We start from the raw sequence: 22,133 nt of genomic DNA on the forward strand, positions 1-22,133 counted from the left end.
ACCATCAGGCAGGGAATCCAAAACATCTCTCATTTCTGCATTCTTAACCAATCAAGTTTACCTTTAATTAGCACCACCGCAGTGTGCTGAAATGTGTCCTGAAAAGTGGTTCCCCTGGAGGCTGTGCACAATGTAACACACTTCCAACACATTCTTCTGCAGACACCAGGGAAAATAAATATTCAAAAACCAGGCACACTTCCTATAATATGTTTTTACATCTAATATGAGGCAACGTAGCATAGCAAAATAACCACTGAGGGTCCAAATAGCAAACTGCTAGAAAGAGAAGACATCTGAGGTCAAGGAAGGTAAACAGCAATATGTAAACTCTACTTTAGGTTCATAAGCAGTACTTGGATAATGCTTTAAAGTGAACCTGTTACATGAATAAAGCAGCAGCTGTTACCTTCATCAGTACATACTTCACTAAAAAGCACACAGCCACTGTCTTGTTTCTGCTTCAATTTCTTTTAAAAAAGAAGTCATTAAGCTGCTGGAGTAGTGTAAGACATTCACCTACCTCTCAGTGATGCAGAACATGCGCCTTACTACTTCCTCTTTAGAAAATAATTTACAATATACTCCCTGTAAAGAGGAATCTATCTTATTAAAGTGGGGATCAAGGAACAGGTTGTGGTGGTAAGCAAATCTTGGAAAAGTAACATAAGTTACCTTTCGTTTGGTCTTTAAAAGCCTCCTGAACCCTACAATTCATGACTATATTGCAGCCAGGATGCATATATATAGTAATAAATCAGATTTTACTCTTTTCATTTAACTGGTAGGTGCTGCAGCTAGAAAAGAAGAAAGAAATGGTTGCACATCCAGAACTTCCGAATGCCTTTTATTTGCTTCACAAAGATAACACCAAAAGACAACAAACTGTGGTTACGTAGACCCTTTTCATACATACATCTTGTGCTTAATCATTAGTAATGATTAAGCACAAGATATATGTGTGAAACGCGTCTATGTGACCACAGTTTGGTGTTATCTTTGTGAAGCAAATAAAAGGTAATCAGAAGTTCTGGAAGTGCAGCCATTTCTTTCTTCTTTCCAAGTTTCCCACAGAGGCAGGCCGGGGCTAGCACTCTGCAAGATACTCCAATAAGCCTTATATTCATACACCTGGAGCAGTGGTTCTTTTTCGTGTATAGGTGCTGCAGCTATCTGGAGAGTCAGATGGCAGCACTCTCACACAAAGCAGGGTCCAGGCCCTCCCATGGTCTGACATTTCACCCATCCTTTCCTAAAAAGTGCACCATTCATTACTACCTAAGCAGCGCTACAGATTAGTGCGCTATTCCAGGATTCAGCATCTCATATCCAGATTTTTCCAGCTATAAAAACCTGACAGGGGTTCTAACTTCTACTCTATCCAAAACTACAAAAATAGTTTGTGGGTGAAGTAGCAATTAAGTCTACTAACCTGCACAGTTATGTATCTGTCTGTCTGTACCAATAATGTGTCAAAGAAAAATCTGAATTTTTATTATAACCAATATAAAATGTTCAAAGGTTGTTGCAAAACAAATATAAGCTGGCAATGGTGTGACCTAAAATAAATTATAGGTTGTAAGTTGCCCCTTATTGTGTCTGTATGCATCGTTATAATGATTAGTTAACACCAAGTCAGCACTTACCATCCCTTGTCGTCATCTTCTTCTGGATCAGACATTTCTTCTTCAGGTGTTTCAGAAATTGCCTGGGTGAGCTTTGATTTAAACCGGTCCAGAAGATCCAGTGTCTGAAATGTACATATTTAGGTCTCTCTCTGGACTATTTAAGCAAGTGGTAATAAAATACAACTGTCATATAAATCTTAAAAGGTAAATAATTAGGCACTACATAAAATTATTTAATATATATTTTTTTATGTAAGTTATGAAAAAAAACTAAAAGCAAATGGGATTTGTACAGTTGCATCACAAACAGATAAATACAAATAAAGAACACACAAATGTTCTGACTAAAATAATCATACATATTATATGCAAACACTTGTCTAGTTTGTACAGCAGTATACCAAATTTAAATCTGAACTCTAGAAAAAAGTCCTCCCTTGCAGTGGAGCTGCACCCATTTGCACATTTAGTCTAGGGAATAGTAAGAGCAATTTTACCTACCTGATCCTCCGCTACCCCAGCAAATGGCACTCCACTGCGTTCCAGCAGTGGACAGTCCCTCAGCATCCTCACTTTCACTGCACTTAATGCCTGCTGGAGTGCAGTAGAGAAGAGGCTGCAGGGACCAGTCTCTAGCTGTGAAGAGAAGCAGGGAAGTAAAACCGCTTTTCACAGTCCCCAGGCATAAATAAGCAGTTAATCTTATGTATTGAATGACCTCCCCTTTATTTGGACACTATAGTGGGGACAGAGGACACTACAGTTGGGGGGGGGTGCAGGGCACAGAGGACACTGCTTCGGGGGCACAGGAACCCCATCTCCCTTTGGGGCCCGAGACTCCATCTCCCCTGGAGACAGGGACCGCGTCACCCCTGAAGACAGGGACCGTGTCACCCCTGAAGACAGGGGCACCGTCACCCCTGAAGACAGGGGCACCGTCACCCCTGAAGACAGGGGCACCGTCACCCCTGGAGACAGGGGCACCGTCACTCCTGGAGACAGGGGCACCGTCACTCCTGGAGACAGGGGCACCGTCACTCCTGGAGACAGGGGCACCGTCACTCCTGGAGACAGGGGCACCGTCACTCCTGGAGACAGGGGCACCGTCACTCCTGGAGACAGGGGCACCGTCACCCCTGCAGACAGGGACACCGTCACCCCTGCAGACAGGGACACCGTCACCCCTGCAGACAGGGACACCGTCACCCCTGCAGACAGGGACACCGTCACCCCTGCAGACAGGGACACCGTCACCCCTGGAGACAGGGACACCGTCACCCCTGGAGACAGGGACACCGTCACCCCTGGAGACAGGGACACAGTCACCCATGGAGACAGGGACACAGTCACCCATGGAGACAGGGACACCGTCACCCCTGGAGACAGGGACACCATCTCCCCTGGGGCCCGAGACTCCATCTCCCCTGGGGACAGGGACCACCGTCACCCCTGAAGACAGGGACCACCGTCACCCCTGAAGACAGGGACCACCGTCACCCCTGAAGACAGGGACCACCGTCACCCCTGAAGACAGGGACCACCGTCACCCCTGAAGACAGGGACCACCGTCACCCCTGAAGACAGGGACCACCGTCACCCCTGAAGACAGGGACCACCGTCACCCCTGAAGACAGGGACTCCTACTCCCCTGGGGGCAGGGACCCCCATCTCCAGACCATGCCGGCTGGCAGGCCACCCTTGAGTGCCAGGATGGGGGGGCCAGTAAAATCCGAATCCCCAGCCACATGCTCACTCAGGGTGAACTGGCTTTGTATTAGTGAAGCACCTTAAAGTGAGGTAAACCTGTACTGTTATTATTACAGTGTTAGGATTATTATTATCTTCATTTATTAGCAGGTGAATGCGGCCCTCCATGCATTCACTTACATTGAATCCGGCCCTTAAGTGGAAAAAGGTTGCTGACCCCTGCTGTAGGGGAAGGTTCATTTCATGTTTGCCCTAGATAAGAATGGGGGCAGGAGGCGGATCGAATATGAGACACATAAAAAAATAAAATAAAAAAAGTGCACTTGTTTTATGCTGTGGAGGAGGGGGGATTGGGAAGGTGCAATTCTTGAGTGAAGGACTAGTTCACTCTGTAACTTTGCTTTAATTTATAAAGTGTATGAATGTGTTCAGTACATCTGTGCAATACAAAAGCACGTTCCCATTCGTAGTCTCTATTAAAATGCTGCAAGTACAGAAAAATATCTGATCTGACAGACATCCAGTGTGCTGCTAACTTTGTGTTTAAAGAGAAACTGCAGTCTGCTCATTTGTAATAAAAACATCTTTGCCATTCTGAAGCTTCCCTCCAACCACTTTGCATATTATTTTATATTTACTGTGATTCTGTACTTGCCAAATATGCTGCAGAAATCTCCCTCCACTGAGTCTGGCTGCAAACATTTTAACTGTGGGCAGCTGAAGCTGCTGCCTGTTCACTTCCTGGATTTACACAGACACACAGAGGCACACCTCCAGCCCTGCAGCTCTCACTGGCCCTCTTATGACTCATCCCACCTCCCTTCCTGGCAAACTGTCAGGAGAGTTAGAGAGAGAGCTGTGCATGATGTCATAAGCCTAGGCTTTTTTAGCAGACAAGTAACAGAAAGTGGGTACACCCCTAAGTGAAAATGTCCAAATTGGGCCCAGTTAGCCATTTCCCTCCCCGGTGTCGTGTGACTCAATAGTGTTACAAGGTCTCAGGTGTGAATGGGGAGCAGGTGTGTTAAATTTGGTGTTATCGCTCTCACTCTCTCATACTGGTCACTGGAAGTTCAACATGGCACCTCATGGCAAAGATCTCTCGGAGGACCTGAAAAAAAGAATTGTTGCTCTACATAAAGATGGCCTAGGCTATATGAAGATTGCCAAGACCCTGAACCTGAGCTGCAGCACGGTGGCCAAGACCATACAGCGGTTTAACAGGACATATTCCACTCAGAACAGGCCTCGCCATGGTCGACCAAAGAAGTTGAATGCACATGCTCAGCATCATATCCAGAGGTTGTCTTCGGGAAATAGAAGTATGAGTGCTGACAGCATTGCTGCAGAGGTTGAAGGGGTGGGGGGTCAGCCTGTCAGTGCTCAGACCATACGCTGGATCAAATTGGTCTGCATGGCTGTCGTCCCACGAGTAAACCTATTCTAAAGATTATGCACAAGAAAGCCCGCATGGTCTGTGGCTGCATGAGTACTGCCTGAACTGGGGACCTACAGTTAATTGAGGGAACCATGAATGACAACATGTACTGTGACAGCAGAGCATGATCCCATCCCTTCGGAGACTGGGCCGCAAGGCAGTATTCCAACATTATAACTAGAGGTTGACCGATATATCGGCCGGCCGATATTTGGTGTTTTTTACTTAATCGGCATGGCCGATTGTGCTGATAAAAAAGGCTGATATAACTTCAGCGCGACTTGCAAATGACTTCTGTAATAGAAGTCAGTGCAAGTTGCCTGAAATCTTCTGTGAAGTGACTTCTCCCTCCTCTGGGCAGCCTGCCAAATCTGATAAAAAGAACCTGAAGTGATACAATGTTTACACTTATGAATGAACTAAATTCTGTGTGTAGAAGCTCTCAGTTTAACCATTTAAAGACTAAATCTTTTCTGACATTTGTTGCTTACAACTAAAAATCCTGTATTTTCAGCTAGAAAATCACTTATAACCCCCAAACATTATATATATATATTTTTTTAGCAGAGACCCTAGGGAATAAAATAGCGGTTGTTGCAATATTTTATGTCACACGGTATTTGCGCAGCGGTCTTTCAAGCGCAATTTTTTTTGAAAAAGTACATTAATAAATAAAAAAAAAAACTAAGCAGTAAAGTTAGCCCATTTTTTTTCGTCCAAAAGTTTTGATTACCTGTTTTTGTATATTTAATATTTAAGATATAGTTTTTTTTTTCTAAATTCTACATACAAGTGAACTGATTGGAAGTTTGTTTTGTTTAATAAATGTAAAAAAATTTCTGTATCACTTAAGGTTGCTTTCACACTGGAGCGGGCATGCGTTGACGGTAAAACGCTGCTAGTTTTAGCGGCGCTTTACCGTCATTTTAGCGGCGCTATTCGGCTGCTAGCGGGGCGCTTATAACCCAGCTAGCAGCCGAGGAAGGGGTTAAATGCGCCCCTGAAGCGCCGCTGCCGAAACGCTTTGCAGGCGCTTCGGCAGTGGTGCGCATTCATTTCAATGGGCAGGAGTGGTGGTATACACCGCTCCAAAGATGTTGCTTGCAGGACTTTTTTTTTTAACATCCTGCCAGCGCATCGCCTCAGTGGGAGAGCACTCAGGCTCACACTGAGACTGCAGGGGAACCATTTTACAGGCACTTTACAGGCGCTATTTTTAGCCCAAAAGCGCCTGAAAAACGCCCCAGTGTGAAAGGGGTCTAACTGTTAGATTTTATGAGATGAAGGGGGAAAAAGGGAAAAAAAAAAAATCGGCCCAATATATCGGTATCACATATCGGCCATCGGCCACCGAGATTTCTAAATATCGGCATCGGCCAGAGAAAAATCCATATCGGTCGACCTCTAATTATAACGACCCCAAACACACCTCCAAGATGACCACTGCCTTGCTAAAGAAGCTGAGGGTAAAGGTGATGGACTGGCCAAGCATGTCTCCAGACCTAAACCTTATTGAGCATCTGTGGGGCATCCTCAAACAGAAGGTGGAGGAGCGCAAACATAAAGATATAAAATTTTTATATTTTGTGAAGAATCACCAACAAGTGGGACACAATTGTGAAGTGGAACGAAATCTTTTGGATATTTTAAACTTTTTTAGCAATTAAAAAACTGAAAAGTGGTGCGTGCAAAATTATTCGGCCCCTTTACTTTCAGTGCAGCAAACTCATTCCAGAAGTTCAGCGAGGATCTCTGAATGATCCAATGTTGTCCTAAATGACTGATGGTGATAAATAGAATCCACCTGTGTGTAATCAAGTCTCTGTATAAATGCACCTGCTCTGTGATAGTCTCAGGGTTCTGTTGAAAGCGCAGAGAGCATCATGAAGACCAAGGAACACACCAGGCAGTTCCGTAATACTGTTGTGGAGAAGTTTAAAGCTGGATTTGGATACAAAAAGATTTCCCAAGCTTTAAACATCCCAAGGAGCACTGTGCAAGCGATCATTTTAAAATGGAAGGAGTATCAGACCACTGCAAATCTACCAAGACCTGGCTGTCCCTCTAAACTTTCAGCTCAGACAAGGAGAAGACTGATCAGAGATGCAGCCAAGAGGCCCATGATCACTCTGGATGAACTGCAGAGAACTACAGCTGAGGTGGGAGAGTCTGTCCATAGGACAACAATCAGTCGTACACTGCACAAATCTGGCCTTTATAGAAGAGTGGCAAGAAGAAAGCCATTTCTCAAAGATATCCATAAAAAGTCTCGTCTAAAGTTTGCCACAAGCCACCTGGGAGACACACCAAACATGTGGAAGAATGTGTGGTCCGATGAAACCAAAATCGAACTTTTTGGCCACAATGCAAAATGATATGTTTGGCGTAAAAGCAACACAGCTCATCACACTCAACACACCATCCCCACTGTCAAACATGGTGGTGGCAGCATCATGGTTTGGGCCTGCTTTTCTTCAGCAGGGACAGGGAAGATGGTTAAAATTGAGGGGAAGATGGATGCAGCCAAATACAGGACCATTCTGGATGAAAACCTGTTGGAATCTGGAAAAGACCTGAAACTGGGACGGAGATTTATCTTCCAACAAGACAATGATCCCAAACATACAGTAAAATCTACAAAGGAATGGTTCACAAATAAACGTATCCAGGTGTTAGAATGGCCAAGTCAAAGTCCAGACCTGAATCCAATCGAAAATCTGTGGAAAGAGCTGAAAACTGCTGTTCACAAACGCTCTCCATCCAACCTCACTGAGCTCGAGCTGTTTTGCAAGGAAGAATGGGCAAGAATTTCAGTCTCTCGATGTGCACAACTGATAGAGACATACCCCAAGCGACTTGCAGCTGTAATCGCAGCAAAAGGTGGCTCTACAAAGTATTAACGCAAGGGGGCCGAATAATTTTGCACACCCCACTTTCATTTCAAAAATCAAAAATCCGTTTCAAAAATCCAAAAGATTTCGTTCCACTTCACAATTGTGTCCCACTTGTTGGTGATTCTTCAAAAAAATAAAAATTTTATATCTTTATGTTTGAAGCCTGAAATGTGGCAAAAGGTTGAAAAGTTCAAGGGGGCCGAATACTTTCGCAAGCCACTGTGTGTATATATATATATATATATATATATATATATATATATATATATATATATATATATATATATATATTTATTTAAACTAGACACGGTTATTAAATTACCTGTTGTTCTCTGGATGAGCCTTTCACTGTGTTCTTTTTTTTGCAGCCTTCGTACTTTTCTTTCTCCTTGAGATATTCTTCCAGAGCACTATTAGCCACAGTTCTTTCAGCTAAAAAGAGAAATAGGTAAAATGAGCCTCATTTATATAGTTAGAATAGTTTCCCACTCCTACTTTAAAAGGAAGTGGTAAACAGGATTCTTATTTTAGTTATATTAGCCAAACAATCTAAATATATGACAAGCATCCAAATATATGCCCGGCTTTAATTCATCGAAAAAGATAAATGATTTCTAAATCTGAAAAATGGAATAATATTATCTATTTTGTTGCCACTGACTACTGGCATTTTACACAGCATCATATTATACCTGTTCTTTTACACCAATAAAGGGTTTTAGGTACACCAGAGGTAGGATGGACCATAACAGCTATATCGAAGCAGAAGAAAGGGGGGCAGGAAGAGCTAAGCTTAAATGATTAACATTCTCCATGCCAAAGTCACAGAGGTGCCGTTCCAACACAAGTAAATATACTGCCAATATATAAAAAAATAAAATTCAAATAGTAAGCTGGCACTCTTTGGAGGTACATGTGCCAACTAGCCTAGCCAAAAGGGATTTCTTTTAGAAAAATAAAAATGCCTCATAGTAATATGATTAATAACGTACACACATAGAGCCAAGATCTGTCCTATTTCTAGCCACCTTTGATAACTATGCTTATACTGTATGTATACTGTGTAACTATACAGTAAAAATATTACAAATACAGTTGTATTCTGAGGTAATGTGGATTTAAACTATATGTGATAGAACCCCATGTTCTTTGTCTATCAGGAATACTTGGCTAACACTGAACCAGTGTACAAGTAACAAAATTAATAAGGGAAACTGTAAAAAAAAAAGTGTGCTCTGACTATGTGTGCATGCTGGGTTTGTTGTGTCTATTCTCTGTTTTTGCCCTTTCTGCATATGCTGTGACTGTGTGTGGCATGTCTGCTTTGATTGCGAGTGTGCACTCCATTTGCTGTGTGCTGTAAGGCCTGGTTCACACCAATGTGCTAAGGTTTGGCCGCAGAAAAAGGGGAAGCTTCGCACCCTGCCACCCTCCACTGCCACATGTGACACTTTTGGGGGGTGAGTGGGTACCTGGTTTTGACAGGTACCCGCTCCCACTTCCCGGTAAGATCACTGCGGCGATCTCTGAGTATTTGCGCCCCCCCCACGCTGCCTTCTGGGATACATACACACAGGTCCCAGAAGATGGCGGGACTATTCAGAAAGTGCAGCACGACTCACGCATGCGCAGTAGGAAACCTGCAGTAAAGCCTGAAGGCTTCACTGTCGGTTTCCCTTATTGAAGATGCCGACACCTGCAAACTGCAGCGCAATGATGTGAACACGGCCTGAAAGCTGGTACGCATGGGCCGAATATCCTCCAGTTCAACAGACACTGTCTGACATTCAGCAGCTTGTAGGAAATCTGGAGCCTTTATTCTGCTCTAAAGGGCATAGGTTGACAACTAAGGGAAAGAAGCAGAAATACATAAAGAGCATTTTAAAATACAAAGGAGGAGGAAATGCAACATTAAAGAGGAAAGTAAAAAGGGAGGTGGAACATGCAGGTGTAACAATGAACAGATACAATAAAATTCCAGTGCTTCTGACAAGATTGAAGAAAGTGCGCTTTTCTTTTTCTGTTTTACAGAATATACTGTACAATCTGTGTTATATACAGTGGGGCAAAAAGTATTTAGTCAGCCACCAATTGTGCAAGTTCTCCCACTTAAAAAGATGAGAGAGTCCTGTAATTGTCATCATAGGTATACCTCAACTATGAGAGACAAAATGCACCAGGCTGGGAAGACTGAATCTGCAAGGGACTCAGATCCTGCAGTGCCAGATGTGTCCCCCTGCTTAACCCAGTACAGGGCCCGTCTGAGATTTGCTAGAGAGCATTTGGATGATCCAGAAGAGGATTGGGAGAATGTCATATGGTCAGATGAAACCAAAGTAGAACTGTTTGGTAGAAACACAACTCGTCGTGTTTGGAAGTAGAGAGAATGCTGAGTTACAACCAAAGAACACCATACCTACTGTGAAGCATGGGGGTGGCAACATCATGCTTTGGGGCTGTTTCTCTGCAAAGGGAACAGGACGACTGATCTGTGTACATGAAAGAATGAATGGGGCCATGTATCGTGAGATTTTGAGCACAAACCTCCTCCCATCAGCAAGGGCATTAAAGATGAAACGTGGCTGGGTCTTTCAGCATGACAATGATACCAAACACACACGGGCAACGAAGGAGTGGCTTCGTAAGAAGCATTTCAAGGTCCTGGAGTGGCCTAGCCAGTCTCCAGATCTCAACCCCATAGAAAACCTTTGGCGGGAGTTGAAAGTCTGTGTTGCCCAGCGACAGCCCCAAAACATCACTGCTCTAGAGGAGATCTGCATGGAGGAATGGGCCAACATACCAGTAACAGTGTGTGACAATCTTGTGAAGACTTACAGAAAATGTTTGACCTCTGTCATTGCCAACAAAGGATATATAACAAAGTATTGAGATGAACTTTTGATATTGACAAAATACTTATTTTCCACCATAATTTGCAAATAAATTCTTTCAAAATCAGACAATGTGATTGTCTGGATTTGTTTCCACATTTTGTCTCTCATAGTTGAGGTATACCTATGATGACAATTACAGGCCTCTCTCATCTTTTTAAGTGAAGAGAACTTGCACAATTGGTGGTTGACTAAATACTTTTTTGTCTTGTAGGTCCCCCCCCTTTTTTTCAGCAGAGATCTGCTATTACAGGTTTCAGCTGCAGGATGTGCCGCCTTTTGATGAAATTGGGTATTAGGCAGAGATTTAGAAAAGGGTGATTTCCCGAGCTATTTTATTCAGTTGAGTTCTGACTCAATTACATTTTTTATGTTTCAAACCATTTTTATTTTATCCTGAACTAGTAGAAAAAAAAAAAAAAAAAAAAATATATATATATATATATATATATATATATATATTTTTTTTTTTTTTTAATTATTTGACCATAATAAAAAAAACATGCATACATTCCCTTTAATGTAATGGATGGTCTCATTTACTAATAGGGAAGCACAGCTTTTTACAATACACGTCAACAACACTATGCTTATCAGAAGTTTAGGGACCATTCATCAGCAAATGGAGGGCCCTGAAAGTTTGAAAGAACCATTATTAAACATTTAAAAAACATTATAGCCATAAATGACTAGAAAAGCAACATGGGTACCCAAGCTGCTGCAAGACCCTGACTTAGAGCCCCCCCCCCCCCCACTTTACTGTCTACCTTGCACTACAGTTTATTAAAAATATGGTGCTACAGAGAAGCCAATGAAAATCTATAAAACCGGAATTACGATTACAATGAATTATACTGTAAGCACAGTGTGAAGCCAGCATAAGACAGCTCATGACTCTCCAGCTGCAGAAAGCCATGTAAAGGTCTGCCAGATGTGCTAGGCACTTGTAGTCCCTTCATGGCTGGGCAAAGTGACAAGCTGAGCTGGGACATGTAGTTGCCAACCCGCCAAGAAGTGTCAACATTTAGTGCCTGGAATTTGGGCATCCCGGTCGCAGAAGAATGCATCTAAAAGGTATGTGCAGGTAACATGTACTATCTGCATTGTACTATTGGAACCTGTCTATATTGCTTGGGTATTGGAAGATCTACATTAAATTTAAGTATACCTGCTATAAGAGAAATAAGGGGGTTGTTGCTGCTGACTTCCCATAAAAACACTAGTTGCCAGGTTCTCTTGCTTTTCCTCTGCCTTCAAGTACCTGACCCAGAACAAGCATGCAGATCAGGAAAGTAGAAGTCCTTATCTTTATTTGTTCTGGGCCAGTGATGCAAAGTACTAAAGTAAGACAGCCAACATGGCAGCCAGACAACTAACATTCCCAGTAAAAGATCCAGAAACAAAGTGCAGGCAGCTGTTTGGGATGCTGCAGATCCATCATAAACTGCTGCAAATGCCATTATAAATAAGACACATGGAGAAGTGCCCGACTGCACCTTTTAAAGACCCCCCTCGACCCTCTTTGCCCCATGTTTTTTGGCTGTTATAGTTAAGCATATGAGTAATGGGAACTGTTCTGCCTCCAGCAGAATATCTATTAGCTGTTTGCCTGCAATATCAGATATTATTGTTTTTGCAGAAACTAGAAACTAAAGTTCCCCTTTAACAAAGTTCTAGAGCTGCACGGTTAATCGTAAAGAAATGTTATCGTGATTTTTTTCCCCTCACGTCAACTGTCAAAAAAACAAAAAACAGGCAGTCTGCCAAGTATCACAACATTCCTCAGCCGCTGAGCTAACTATAAACATTGTAAAGTTTTGTTCTTTAGATCATGGGAATGAACTTCGTTCTGTAGATGAGGGAAGTTTAACCACTTAAAGACTAAAACTTTTTCTGACACTTGTTGGTTTCAGGTTAAAATCATTATTTTTTGCTAGAAAATTATGTAGAATCCCCAAACATTATATTTTTTTTTTTTAGCAGAGACCCTACAGAATAAAATGGTGGTTGTTGCAATATTCTATGTTGCACTGTATTTGCGCAGCGGTCTTTCAAATGCAATTTTTGTGAAAAAAAAAAAAAAAACTTTAATGAATTAAAAAAAAAAAAAAAAACTAAACAGTAAAGTTAGCCCAATTTTTTAGAATAATGTGAAAGATGATGTTACGCCGAGAGAATCGTGATCTTTATTCTAAGCAAAAAAATCGTGATTCTCATTTTGGCCAGAATCCTATAGCTCTACAAAGTTCCCATCATTCTTCAGTCTGAGTAAGAGAAACAGGTGCATCCTGGGAACTTAGACTCCATCTTAGAAACTGAAAGAAGGAACCAGCTATCAGAGCACATGTTGGACTAAAACTTGCATCTCCTAAACGCAGCATCGCTGGTGAGAATTACTTATCGCCATCTACAGCCTAGCTTATTCTTTGTATTTCTTTATACTTCATATACTGATTATATGTATTTGTTTTTTTTCTCAATAGTTTTGCCCCACCCTGTTTTTTTAATAAAGCTTCAAAATGATACTCAGTCTGATTATTGCAGAATAGGAGGATTTAGCTGCATGTCGAGCTATACACAAGGAAACGTGTAGCGTGGATAGAACAGGAACAGTGGAAGCAGATTGCATCAGTTTGTCACAAAGCATCAAAGTCTGCTTACCAGATGTTGCAAAATGTTCAACTTATAAGCATTTTAGGTTTTCAGGTAAACCAAGCATAAATGTATGCAACACTGTTCACACCAAATGTTTATGACAATTTAGAAACAAGGAATCTGAGAAACAATACTACGTTAATGTCCATATAATACAGCAAGCTTATGAAACCCAATCAGACAGCAAGTAGGAAAAGTAAGTTCATGGCCAGGTTTAAGTTAAATTATCAAAAGCTAAATAAAGTATGCCAAATGAAGCAGAAAAAAACACCACTACAGTTTACTGTCTAGTAAGTCACATTCACAAGGCATTCAACTAAAAGATTTAAGGTTGTACTCCAGGCAAAATAAATATTACAACTGCAAAACATGTATGGGAACTGCCTTAAATCGCTAAAAGATTTGTAATACTGTTTAGCCACTCTTGTGATCTAAGAACTCCTGCAAGTCTGCATAGCCAGGTAAGGGGCTTCATTTTGTCCCCCACTGCTGTAAAGTAATATATCTTGCTCACAGATCCACCCCAGCTGCAACAATGAAGGATCATCAGTATACTGATGAAATCATTGCAAGGGACAGTCTACTCTCTCCTCCTGGTTAAGACTGTAATGGCGCATACACACAAGCGGTTTCGCTGTCGGAATAAACTCTGAAGGTTTCTCTGACGGAATTCCGCTCAAGCTGTCTTGCATATACAAGGTCACACCAAAGTCCGACCGTCAAGAACGCGGTGACGTACAACACATACGACGGGACCAGAAAAAGGAAGTGCAATAGCCAGTGCGCCACCCTTTGGGCTCCTTCTGCTAATCTCTTCGGAACAGCACAGAGACGAGCGGTTTTTCCGATAGTAATTAGTTCCATCGGAAAAATATTGAATATGCTCTCTAAGTCCGTCTGAATTTTCGATGGAAAAAGTCCGATGGGGGATACACACGGTCGGAACATACGATGAAAAGCTCCCATCTGACTTTTTCTGATGGAAATTCCGCTTGTGTGTACACGGTATTAGAGTTACAAGCACTGTGAAATACAGTAGAGTTTATTGGCAGGAACTGCTGACCCTCCTCTTATAATATGAGTTTTGCTGTGCATGAGGTTATACAAAGGCTAATATAAAGTCAGATAAAAGTATATACACTAGCAACAAATACATTTAATTGGATTTTTAAAGATTTTGTAATTGGATTAAATTGCTGTTTTTTATATTTGAGTTTTAAGGAAAAATTGGTGAAATGTGTAAAATAAATAAATTCAACAGGCATGGTGATTTGCAAGTGGATGTCAGAACAGACACTGGACTGGCTGGATAGCATTTTTGGGGCTTTCATAATGCTTGGAGTTAAAGGATAAGCTCACCTTTCATATCATGTTACACCCATATTCTGTGTTGTTATGAATGCACCAGCGCCCGCACCTCCCCGATCCCCGTTGTGCCAGCAAGCAGGGGTTCTTCACCCGCTAGCTGTCAAAATTTTTAAAAAAGTGTGGCCGCACAGGGCTCCGCCAAACCCAGCTGTGACACTCATTCACAGCACTCTGTAAATGGAAAACTACCGGGTCTGGCTGTCGGTTTGTAGTTTTCAACGAACTACCACGGCGCTGTGAGGACTGGTAGTTCATTCCTTCTTCCTGTCAGCATGTATCGGCTTCTTTGTACGAGCAAGCCTATACACTGACAGGTCTGCAGGAGACCTGCATGGCATCAGAAATCTGCTGATCACTGGTGCAATGCTTTACATGCAACAAAAAAATAATAAATGCACATTTTTTTACCTGCAAAAAAAATGTGCATTTATTATTTTTTCTGAAAAGGTGAACTTATTCTGTGTAGGGGTTACACAGAATTTTGTATATTTTCTTTAAATTGTGTCTTTATGCAAATTAAAAATCTAAGACATTCAGCGTGCATTACAATTATTCTTCAATCAAACAACTCACATAGTCTTTTGTGTCTTCTATCCATATAAATTTACCTATTGATCCTGCCAGTTGGATTCTTATTACTATTATTTCCAGCAGAGGGTCATCAATGTTAGCTGTCCACTTCTGAAATCATCAGCATTGTCAGGTCCTCTGTACAGCATCTTCCAGGTGTCTGTACCTGGTAATGTAGCACATCTCATATACAGGCACTTTCAGCCTGGAATTAAAGTGAAATGTGCATATTGCAGTGTCGTCAAATGAATTTGACTTTGTTTCACCTCATTAAAGTGGTTGTAAAGGCAAAACATTTTTTGGCTTAAAGTGGAACTACACTTCATCTGAGCACTATTTAATTTATTTTTAATAGTCAAAGCACCCCCCCACCCCATCTATCCATGTCTCCATGCTTTATTTTGTTGAGAAATCACTTTGAAAAACACCTACTAGCATATTTGGCTGCAACCATCTCAAGTAAGGACAGATGATTCATGTAGCATTTACTTCCTAGAATCTACTTGCCCTTAGCTCAGGCATGCAAATGGGAGAGGGTGTGCTTAGTTGAGAAAGCCCCTCTTCCCCTCCTGAAGAGTCCTGGGATGTATGACATAATTTGCCTAGGCACAGAAACCAGGAAGGTTTTTTTTATCCTAATGCATTCTATGCATTAAAATAAAAGACCTTCTGTGTGCAGCATCCCCCCAATACTTACCTGAGCCCTCTCTTGATCCAGCGATGTTGCACGAGAAACTTGACTGTCCGGGACTCTCCATCCTAATTGGCTGAGACACACAGCAGGGGCCATTGGCTCCCGCTGCTGTCAAAGTCAGTGAACCAATGAGGAAGGAGAGGGGACGGGGACGAGCCACGGCTACATGTCTGAATAGACACACAGAGCAGCGCCTCAGCTCGGGTGCCCCCATAGCAGGCTGCTTGCTGTGGGGGCACTCAACAGGAGGGAGGGGCCAGGAGAGCCGGAGAGGCACCCGAGAAGAGGAGGATCTGGGCTGCTCTGTGCAAAACCACTACACAGAGGAGGCAAGTATGACATGTTTGTTATTTTTAAACACTAAAAAACAAGACTTTAGTGTCACTTTAAAACAAGCAAACATGATCTACTTACCTATCAGTTTACTAATGCTAGTAACACAAGCATGAAAAATTTAGAGTGAAGGTCCACTTTAATGCATTTCCTGCATTAAGGTAAAAATGTCCCAGTATTTGTATCGACCCCTTACCTCCCTTTATACTTATCTGAGTCTTCTCTCAATCCTGTGCTGTGTCTGTCTGCAGCCGAACTGGAACCATTGGCTCCCGCTGCTGTCAATCAAATACCCGAAGGAGGGAGCAGAGTGGGGCAGGGCTGAGCTGCGCGGTCTCTACAAATGCGCACAGCCTTACTTGGAAGGGAGCCCCCAGGTGTGCCACCATAGCAAGCAGCTTGCTATGGTGGCACACTCAGAAGAGGAGAATTGGGGCCACTCTGGGCAATATCATTACACAGAGCAAGTAAGCATAACATGTTTGTTATTTTTGAAAAAACATTTAGCCTTTATAACCACTTTAACTAAGATTTGACAAAATTAACTTTGAAAACGAAAATTACCTACTCCTTTATTAAATCAGCATGCAGCTGACAGGCCCATGACTGTCACCCATCAAGATATCACTGACCCTTTGACTGCTGCAGCAAAGGCATTTCTGATAGTTGAAGAAGAAGTGTAATATATTTATATTGATTATATGACCCTTATTATTTTAATCACATTGTTTTTGCAATTCACCTCAAAAAGGGACAATAATCATAAAAATATACTGTATATATTAGTCATTTTGCCAGATACTGATCATTTTGACATTGACACAATCATTATTTACCAGTTGTTTCTGAGCTAATTGCTTGTAAGTGCCGTTGCCTGTTAATTGTAATCATTTGAACTATAGAACACAATTTTTTATAACCTATTATACGCTTACCCCCGCCCCATAATAACAGGTCAAAATGGTCTCTTTTCAGGGTCCTTTAGAGTTAAAGCATACCCCTATATTTAAATTACTTAAAGTATATTTAAGGGTAACACCTGCTTTGCCATTTTGGATAGCATAGGAAATAGTTAAACCTCCCATCTTTGTTTTCTTTTTTTGCCTTCTACATCCAATTGGGAGATTTCTTTTCGCTCCCTGTTATGTGGACATAACAAGAAGTGTTGTCAAGAATCACGTCTGAACACGACCTCTTCCGTGCCAACTCTACCCCCTAAGGCTGGCCATACATGGTTCAAATTTGAACTGTTAATGGGCAGGCTGAATGTACCAAGTTGATCGATCGATCAACTTGGATACAACCAGCCTAAGGAAAAAGGGTGTAATTAAGGACTAAGATCCGAAATGCGTAGGCTGTTTTACAGCTCTGTACATGCATTTAATGACGAAATACTATTTTGCATGTCATCCTGAGTGCCAACCATCCCTTTCCTTTATTCTGGGTACAGCCAGTCTGATGGATTCTCTTGTGATTATCGCTAACAGCTGCTATAGCCGCAAGCAATAATCACTGTCTCTCCTGGCAGGGGCGGCTTCTCCCCGGCCGGGAGAAGACAATGGCCCGGCAAGAGGGATTCTCGCATCAACACACTCTGTGTTGATGGGGGAATCAAGCAAATTTCTTTCCTGCAACTCTGTTTATAGTCGGCCTTAGACTTATCTTCAATTGGCCACTAACCTGGTCCAGGAGCCGTGGCCTATGCCAGAGACCTTGGAACCTTCCTTGGCTGGCAAATTAAGTGCTGCCTGATGAGACTGTGGCTTGTAAAAGGTGTACTCTGTTGATCTACGATAAGCAAAAGTGGGTAGCACATCTTTGTGTGTGGAATGTGTCCCTTGCTGACTTGCTGATTCCTCCTATTGACCCCTAGTAACTGCTGGATATGGTAGTGATGTAGGGGACATCAGGAGATGTCCACAGTGGCCAGCGGGGGACACATTATTCCACACCTGGAGGTACCGGGCACATGGTTCGGCAAAAGACCAAAGTTTCTGCAAACCAGCTTCCAGACAGGCAAGTATAAACCTGATAAGCCTGCTTCCATTACAGGCTTATGCTGCTTTGATCCCCTTGTAATAAGGTCACTTTAAAACAAGATCACCGACTTCTGTAGCCACAGACACTGCATATTAGCTGCTCTTTCAGTGCTAAGAAATTACGTAAAAGAATTGACTTGTCATATATACATATACTAATGTTAAAAAACCTTATTTTTGAGCAATAGCCTGCCTGTAGTTGGATCAAAACTGCCTAGTTTTGTAACTGCGTTTCTACTCTGTGCCCATAGTATATAAAAAAATAAAACATCTGGTCACTGACATTATTATATCCTTTATGAATGTATAAAAAAAGACAGCAAAAAAGGCAGTGCCAGTCTGAATCCCGGGCATACAAATATTACAGGAAATCCAACATATTTTTTACATTATGAAACATCAAAGCCAATTTTCTCTAGCCAGGAGGCTTAAACAAATTAGGTGATGTACAATGTATGGCACCAAGATTAACATAACTGTCTTGGTCATGATTTAGACTGATAAAGCTTTAAATTACTGAAGAAGAACTAGGCAGAATGATTAAAGGATAAACCACTATCTTCCACAGCATTAAAGAGAACAAAGAAAAAATAATAACCATGTAACAATACTAAGTATACAGTAGTACATATGTGTAATGCTTGCCATATTTAAAATGTATTTATGGACAAGCTGGAAATTGCTTAATGTAAAGGAAGGAATGATGAACAAAGCCTAGGCAGACTGAATAGTGAAGTGGAGAGACCCATTTACCAGGCTCCTAAAATCTATTGTTTGGTTCCCCTGATATATGTGACAAAGATGCTAGGTATTGGGGATAAGATTCTTGTAGGGTCTCTAGACATTTGCACAGTACCCTTAAAGCAAATGAATAGCCTCATTTTTAAATATATTTTTGTAAGCCTAAGGTAGGAACTGTCAGTATTACCTCAAAGAAACTGATCATGTTCAAGTGATAATAAACCCTTACATAAGCCCACTGAAGTGGCTAGTCTCAGGTGATACACAGTAATCTGTACCTGTTTATCTGGAGCTCTTTCTTCTCCAGAGCCTTTTAAAATACACAGATGAAAGGGTATTTTTCAGCTTGCAGGAGTCAGGGGGCGGTGATCTGACATCACACACTGCACAGCACAGAGCTAAGTGGATCTGACAACTGAGTGGAGGGAATGGACACACCCTCCTCTACAGAGTTTCATGGGAAAAAAATTAACAGTTCAGCAGACTGTTATTCACCTACTGTGTGCTGGGAGGGGGGGGGGGGGGGGGGTAGGGCCAGGGCCGTCTCCCACAGTTGCCTTATGTCTGAGAAAAACAGTCTGAAGTGCCTCATGCAGATATCAGAGCAAGAAGAGCACAGACAGGATCCACACTTAGGCCCCTTTCACACTGGAGCGGTTTTCAGGCGGTATTGCGCTAAAAATACTGCCTGAAAACCGCCCCTAAACAGCCTCCGCGGTGAAAAAAGTCCTGCAAACCGCTTTTTTGGAGCGGTGAAGGAGCGGTGTATTCACCGCTCCTTCACCGCTCCAGCCCGTTGAAATCAATGGGACAGCGCGGCTATACCGCGGTAATACCGCGGCTATAGCCGCACTGTACGAGGGATCTTAACCCTTTTTCGGCCGCCAGGGGGGGTTAAAACCGCACCACTAGCGGCCGAATACCGCTGCAAGAATGACGGTACAGCAGCGCTAAAAATAGCGCTGTTGTACCGCCGACGCCCCCACCGCCCCAGTGTGAAAGGGGCCAAAATGCCACAGATTGAGGCAAGTACACATTATAGAAGGACATTCTTAGTTCATTTTCCATTTCAGTGATTCACAACCCTTTTAACAAACTGTTAATAATTATCATTTGTAAGTAGCTTGCTTTGTAGCTTGAAGCTGGTTGATACAGCTTAGAAATAGGTCAAATACACCAATCATTAGACTGAATGATTTTAGAAGCATCTGAAACTGATCCAAAACACAAACAGAATGCACCTGAAATGAGCTGCATTTGCCCATTGACAATATTCAAAAAAGATAGGGACAAAGGTCCCAAAAGGTATTCTTCAGAAAGGATACAAAAAGTGTAAAAGGACTAATTTAACTTTATTAATTGTACAAAAACAAATAAATACTTGCAAAAATACTTATCTAAAATAATGAAAAAAATCCCAAATCCCTCCTCCAGACACACTTAATTAAAATTAGGACAAGAAGGTCTTAATGGAACACCGTTGTCCACAGCAAATCCAGCCACACACATCAGTCACCCATCTCACACACACAGTTCAATCTGATTGTTGTATATTCACCGCAGATAGGCCTGGTAACTCAATAGAGACAAAAGTCACTGTGATATAGATGAGATTAGCCAGCGGTGATTATGCATAGGAAGTTCCGCTCAGCATGTAACTTTCACTCAAACTTGTAAAGCAGCCATGCATATGAATTTCAAAATCGCACAGATTGAGAAGCGCAGGTCATTGGTTGCTATGTAGATATAGATCACAATTGATTAATCAGGAATAACATCGATTAAAGGATGTTCATCAAATAACTTCCACTCAGATGTGTAAAGCAGCAATGCATATGGATTTCAAAATCGCACAGATTGAAAAGCGCAGGTCATTGGTTGCTATGTAAGTATGGATCACAATTAATTAATCAGGGATAGCATCAAAGGATGTTCAACAAGTAACTTCCACTCAAACTTGTAAAGCAGCAATGCATATGGATTTCAAAATCGCATAGTTGAAAAACGCAGGTCATTGGTTGCTATGTAGGTATGGATCACAATTGTTTAATGAGGGATAACATAGGTCAAAGGAAACAGTAACGGTATTAAGGCAGGGGGTTACCCAATACAGCTCACCGTTCTGACGTCTTGATCCGTATGTCTGTATCCCCTATATTCATACAAATTAACCAGTTGCTCAAGGATAGAGACTTATAAGTTACCGGATATACTCAGTCATTGGAGATATTAGATGGATCTTCCTTCCATTTGAAAAGACAAAATGGGTAATAGTCCTTCACAGACCTTCCTTAGAGTTGCTCCCTGTTGAGTAGTCCCGGTTCATCTTTCAAAGAGTCATATATATAATACAGATGCTTGCCAAGTTGTCCTAATCACACCAACAAGTGGTTTAAGAGAAGGTTGCTGAGTGCTGGATGGTTAGTGCTGAGCGGAGATTCGGATGGGTAATCTGGGTTCACCAGGTGGATGGACAGGTCGGTGTTCACATCACTGGAGACAAGTATGTCTTACTTGCTTACATGTTTCGCTTGTAACCCGAGCTTCTTCGGAGCATGCACAGTCAGTAAGGGTGTATGCTTAAATGTCAGAGAGACTTAATTGATTAAGTGGATGTCAAAGTTAACACCTTATACAGACTGCGGTAAGTTAATATCCAGTCTCACCACATACATACAAAAGACTTTCACCCCGTGCATTCACCTATTGCCAAGGAATTAGGTACAGAAAGTCCCCTCATGTAGTAGTTATTTTAATCATGCCTTATAAGTACAGTTATAAGTTCCAATAGAAGGTATTATTGGTAAATACAAGTTCCACACACACCTTCAGAGGGAAAAAGATGTTTGTAAAGCAAGATAGCCACTCAGATAATTTTGATTTGGAAGAGGTCAGTTTTTACTGCTCTAAGAAAACAGACAGGTTAAGCTCATTGTTTAACCCTGAAGGCTGCATGCTTCTCAGGTTAAATATCCACATCTTTTCCTTCTGGTACAGTATTTTATCGAAGTCGCCTCTTCTTGGGGGCAAATTAAGTTTATAGATCCCTTTACACTTAAGGCCAGATGCTTTACCGCCATGAAATTTAAGAAAATGTAAAGATAATGGACTATCGTCCTCCTTTTTAATTATGCTCTGTATATGCTCACCTATTCTTATTTTAAGCTGTCTCTTT

At 41.8% G+C, this 22,133-nt stretch overlaps 1 protein-coding gene across 1 annotated transcript in view; it reads right to left on the reverse strand.

The window, feature by feature from the left end:
• CWC27 (CWC27 spliceosome associated cyclophilin) overlaps positions 1 to 22,133 on the reverse strand; it is a gene marked incomplete at its 5' end in the record, with an annotated part of 272,255 nt that overhangs the window by 92,604 nt on the left and 157,518 nt on the right. Inside the window, 2 exon segments of the mRNA XM_073623567.1 lie at positions 1,647 to 1,750; positions 7,990 to 8,099. Coding sequence (XP_073479668.1) covers positions 1,647 to 1,750; positions 7,990 to 8,099 — 214 coding nt within the window.

This window comes from Aquarana catesbeiana, linkage group LG01, assembly GCF_042186555.1.
Source record: "Aquarana catesbeiana isolate 2022-GZ linkage group LG01, ASM4218655v1, whole genome shotgun sequence".
Taxonomy (NCBI): Eukaryota; Metazoa; Chordata; class Amphibia; order Anura; family Ranidae; genus Aquarana; species Aquarana catesbeiana.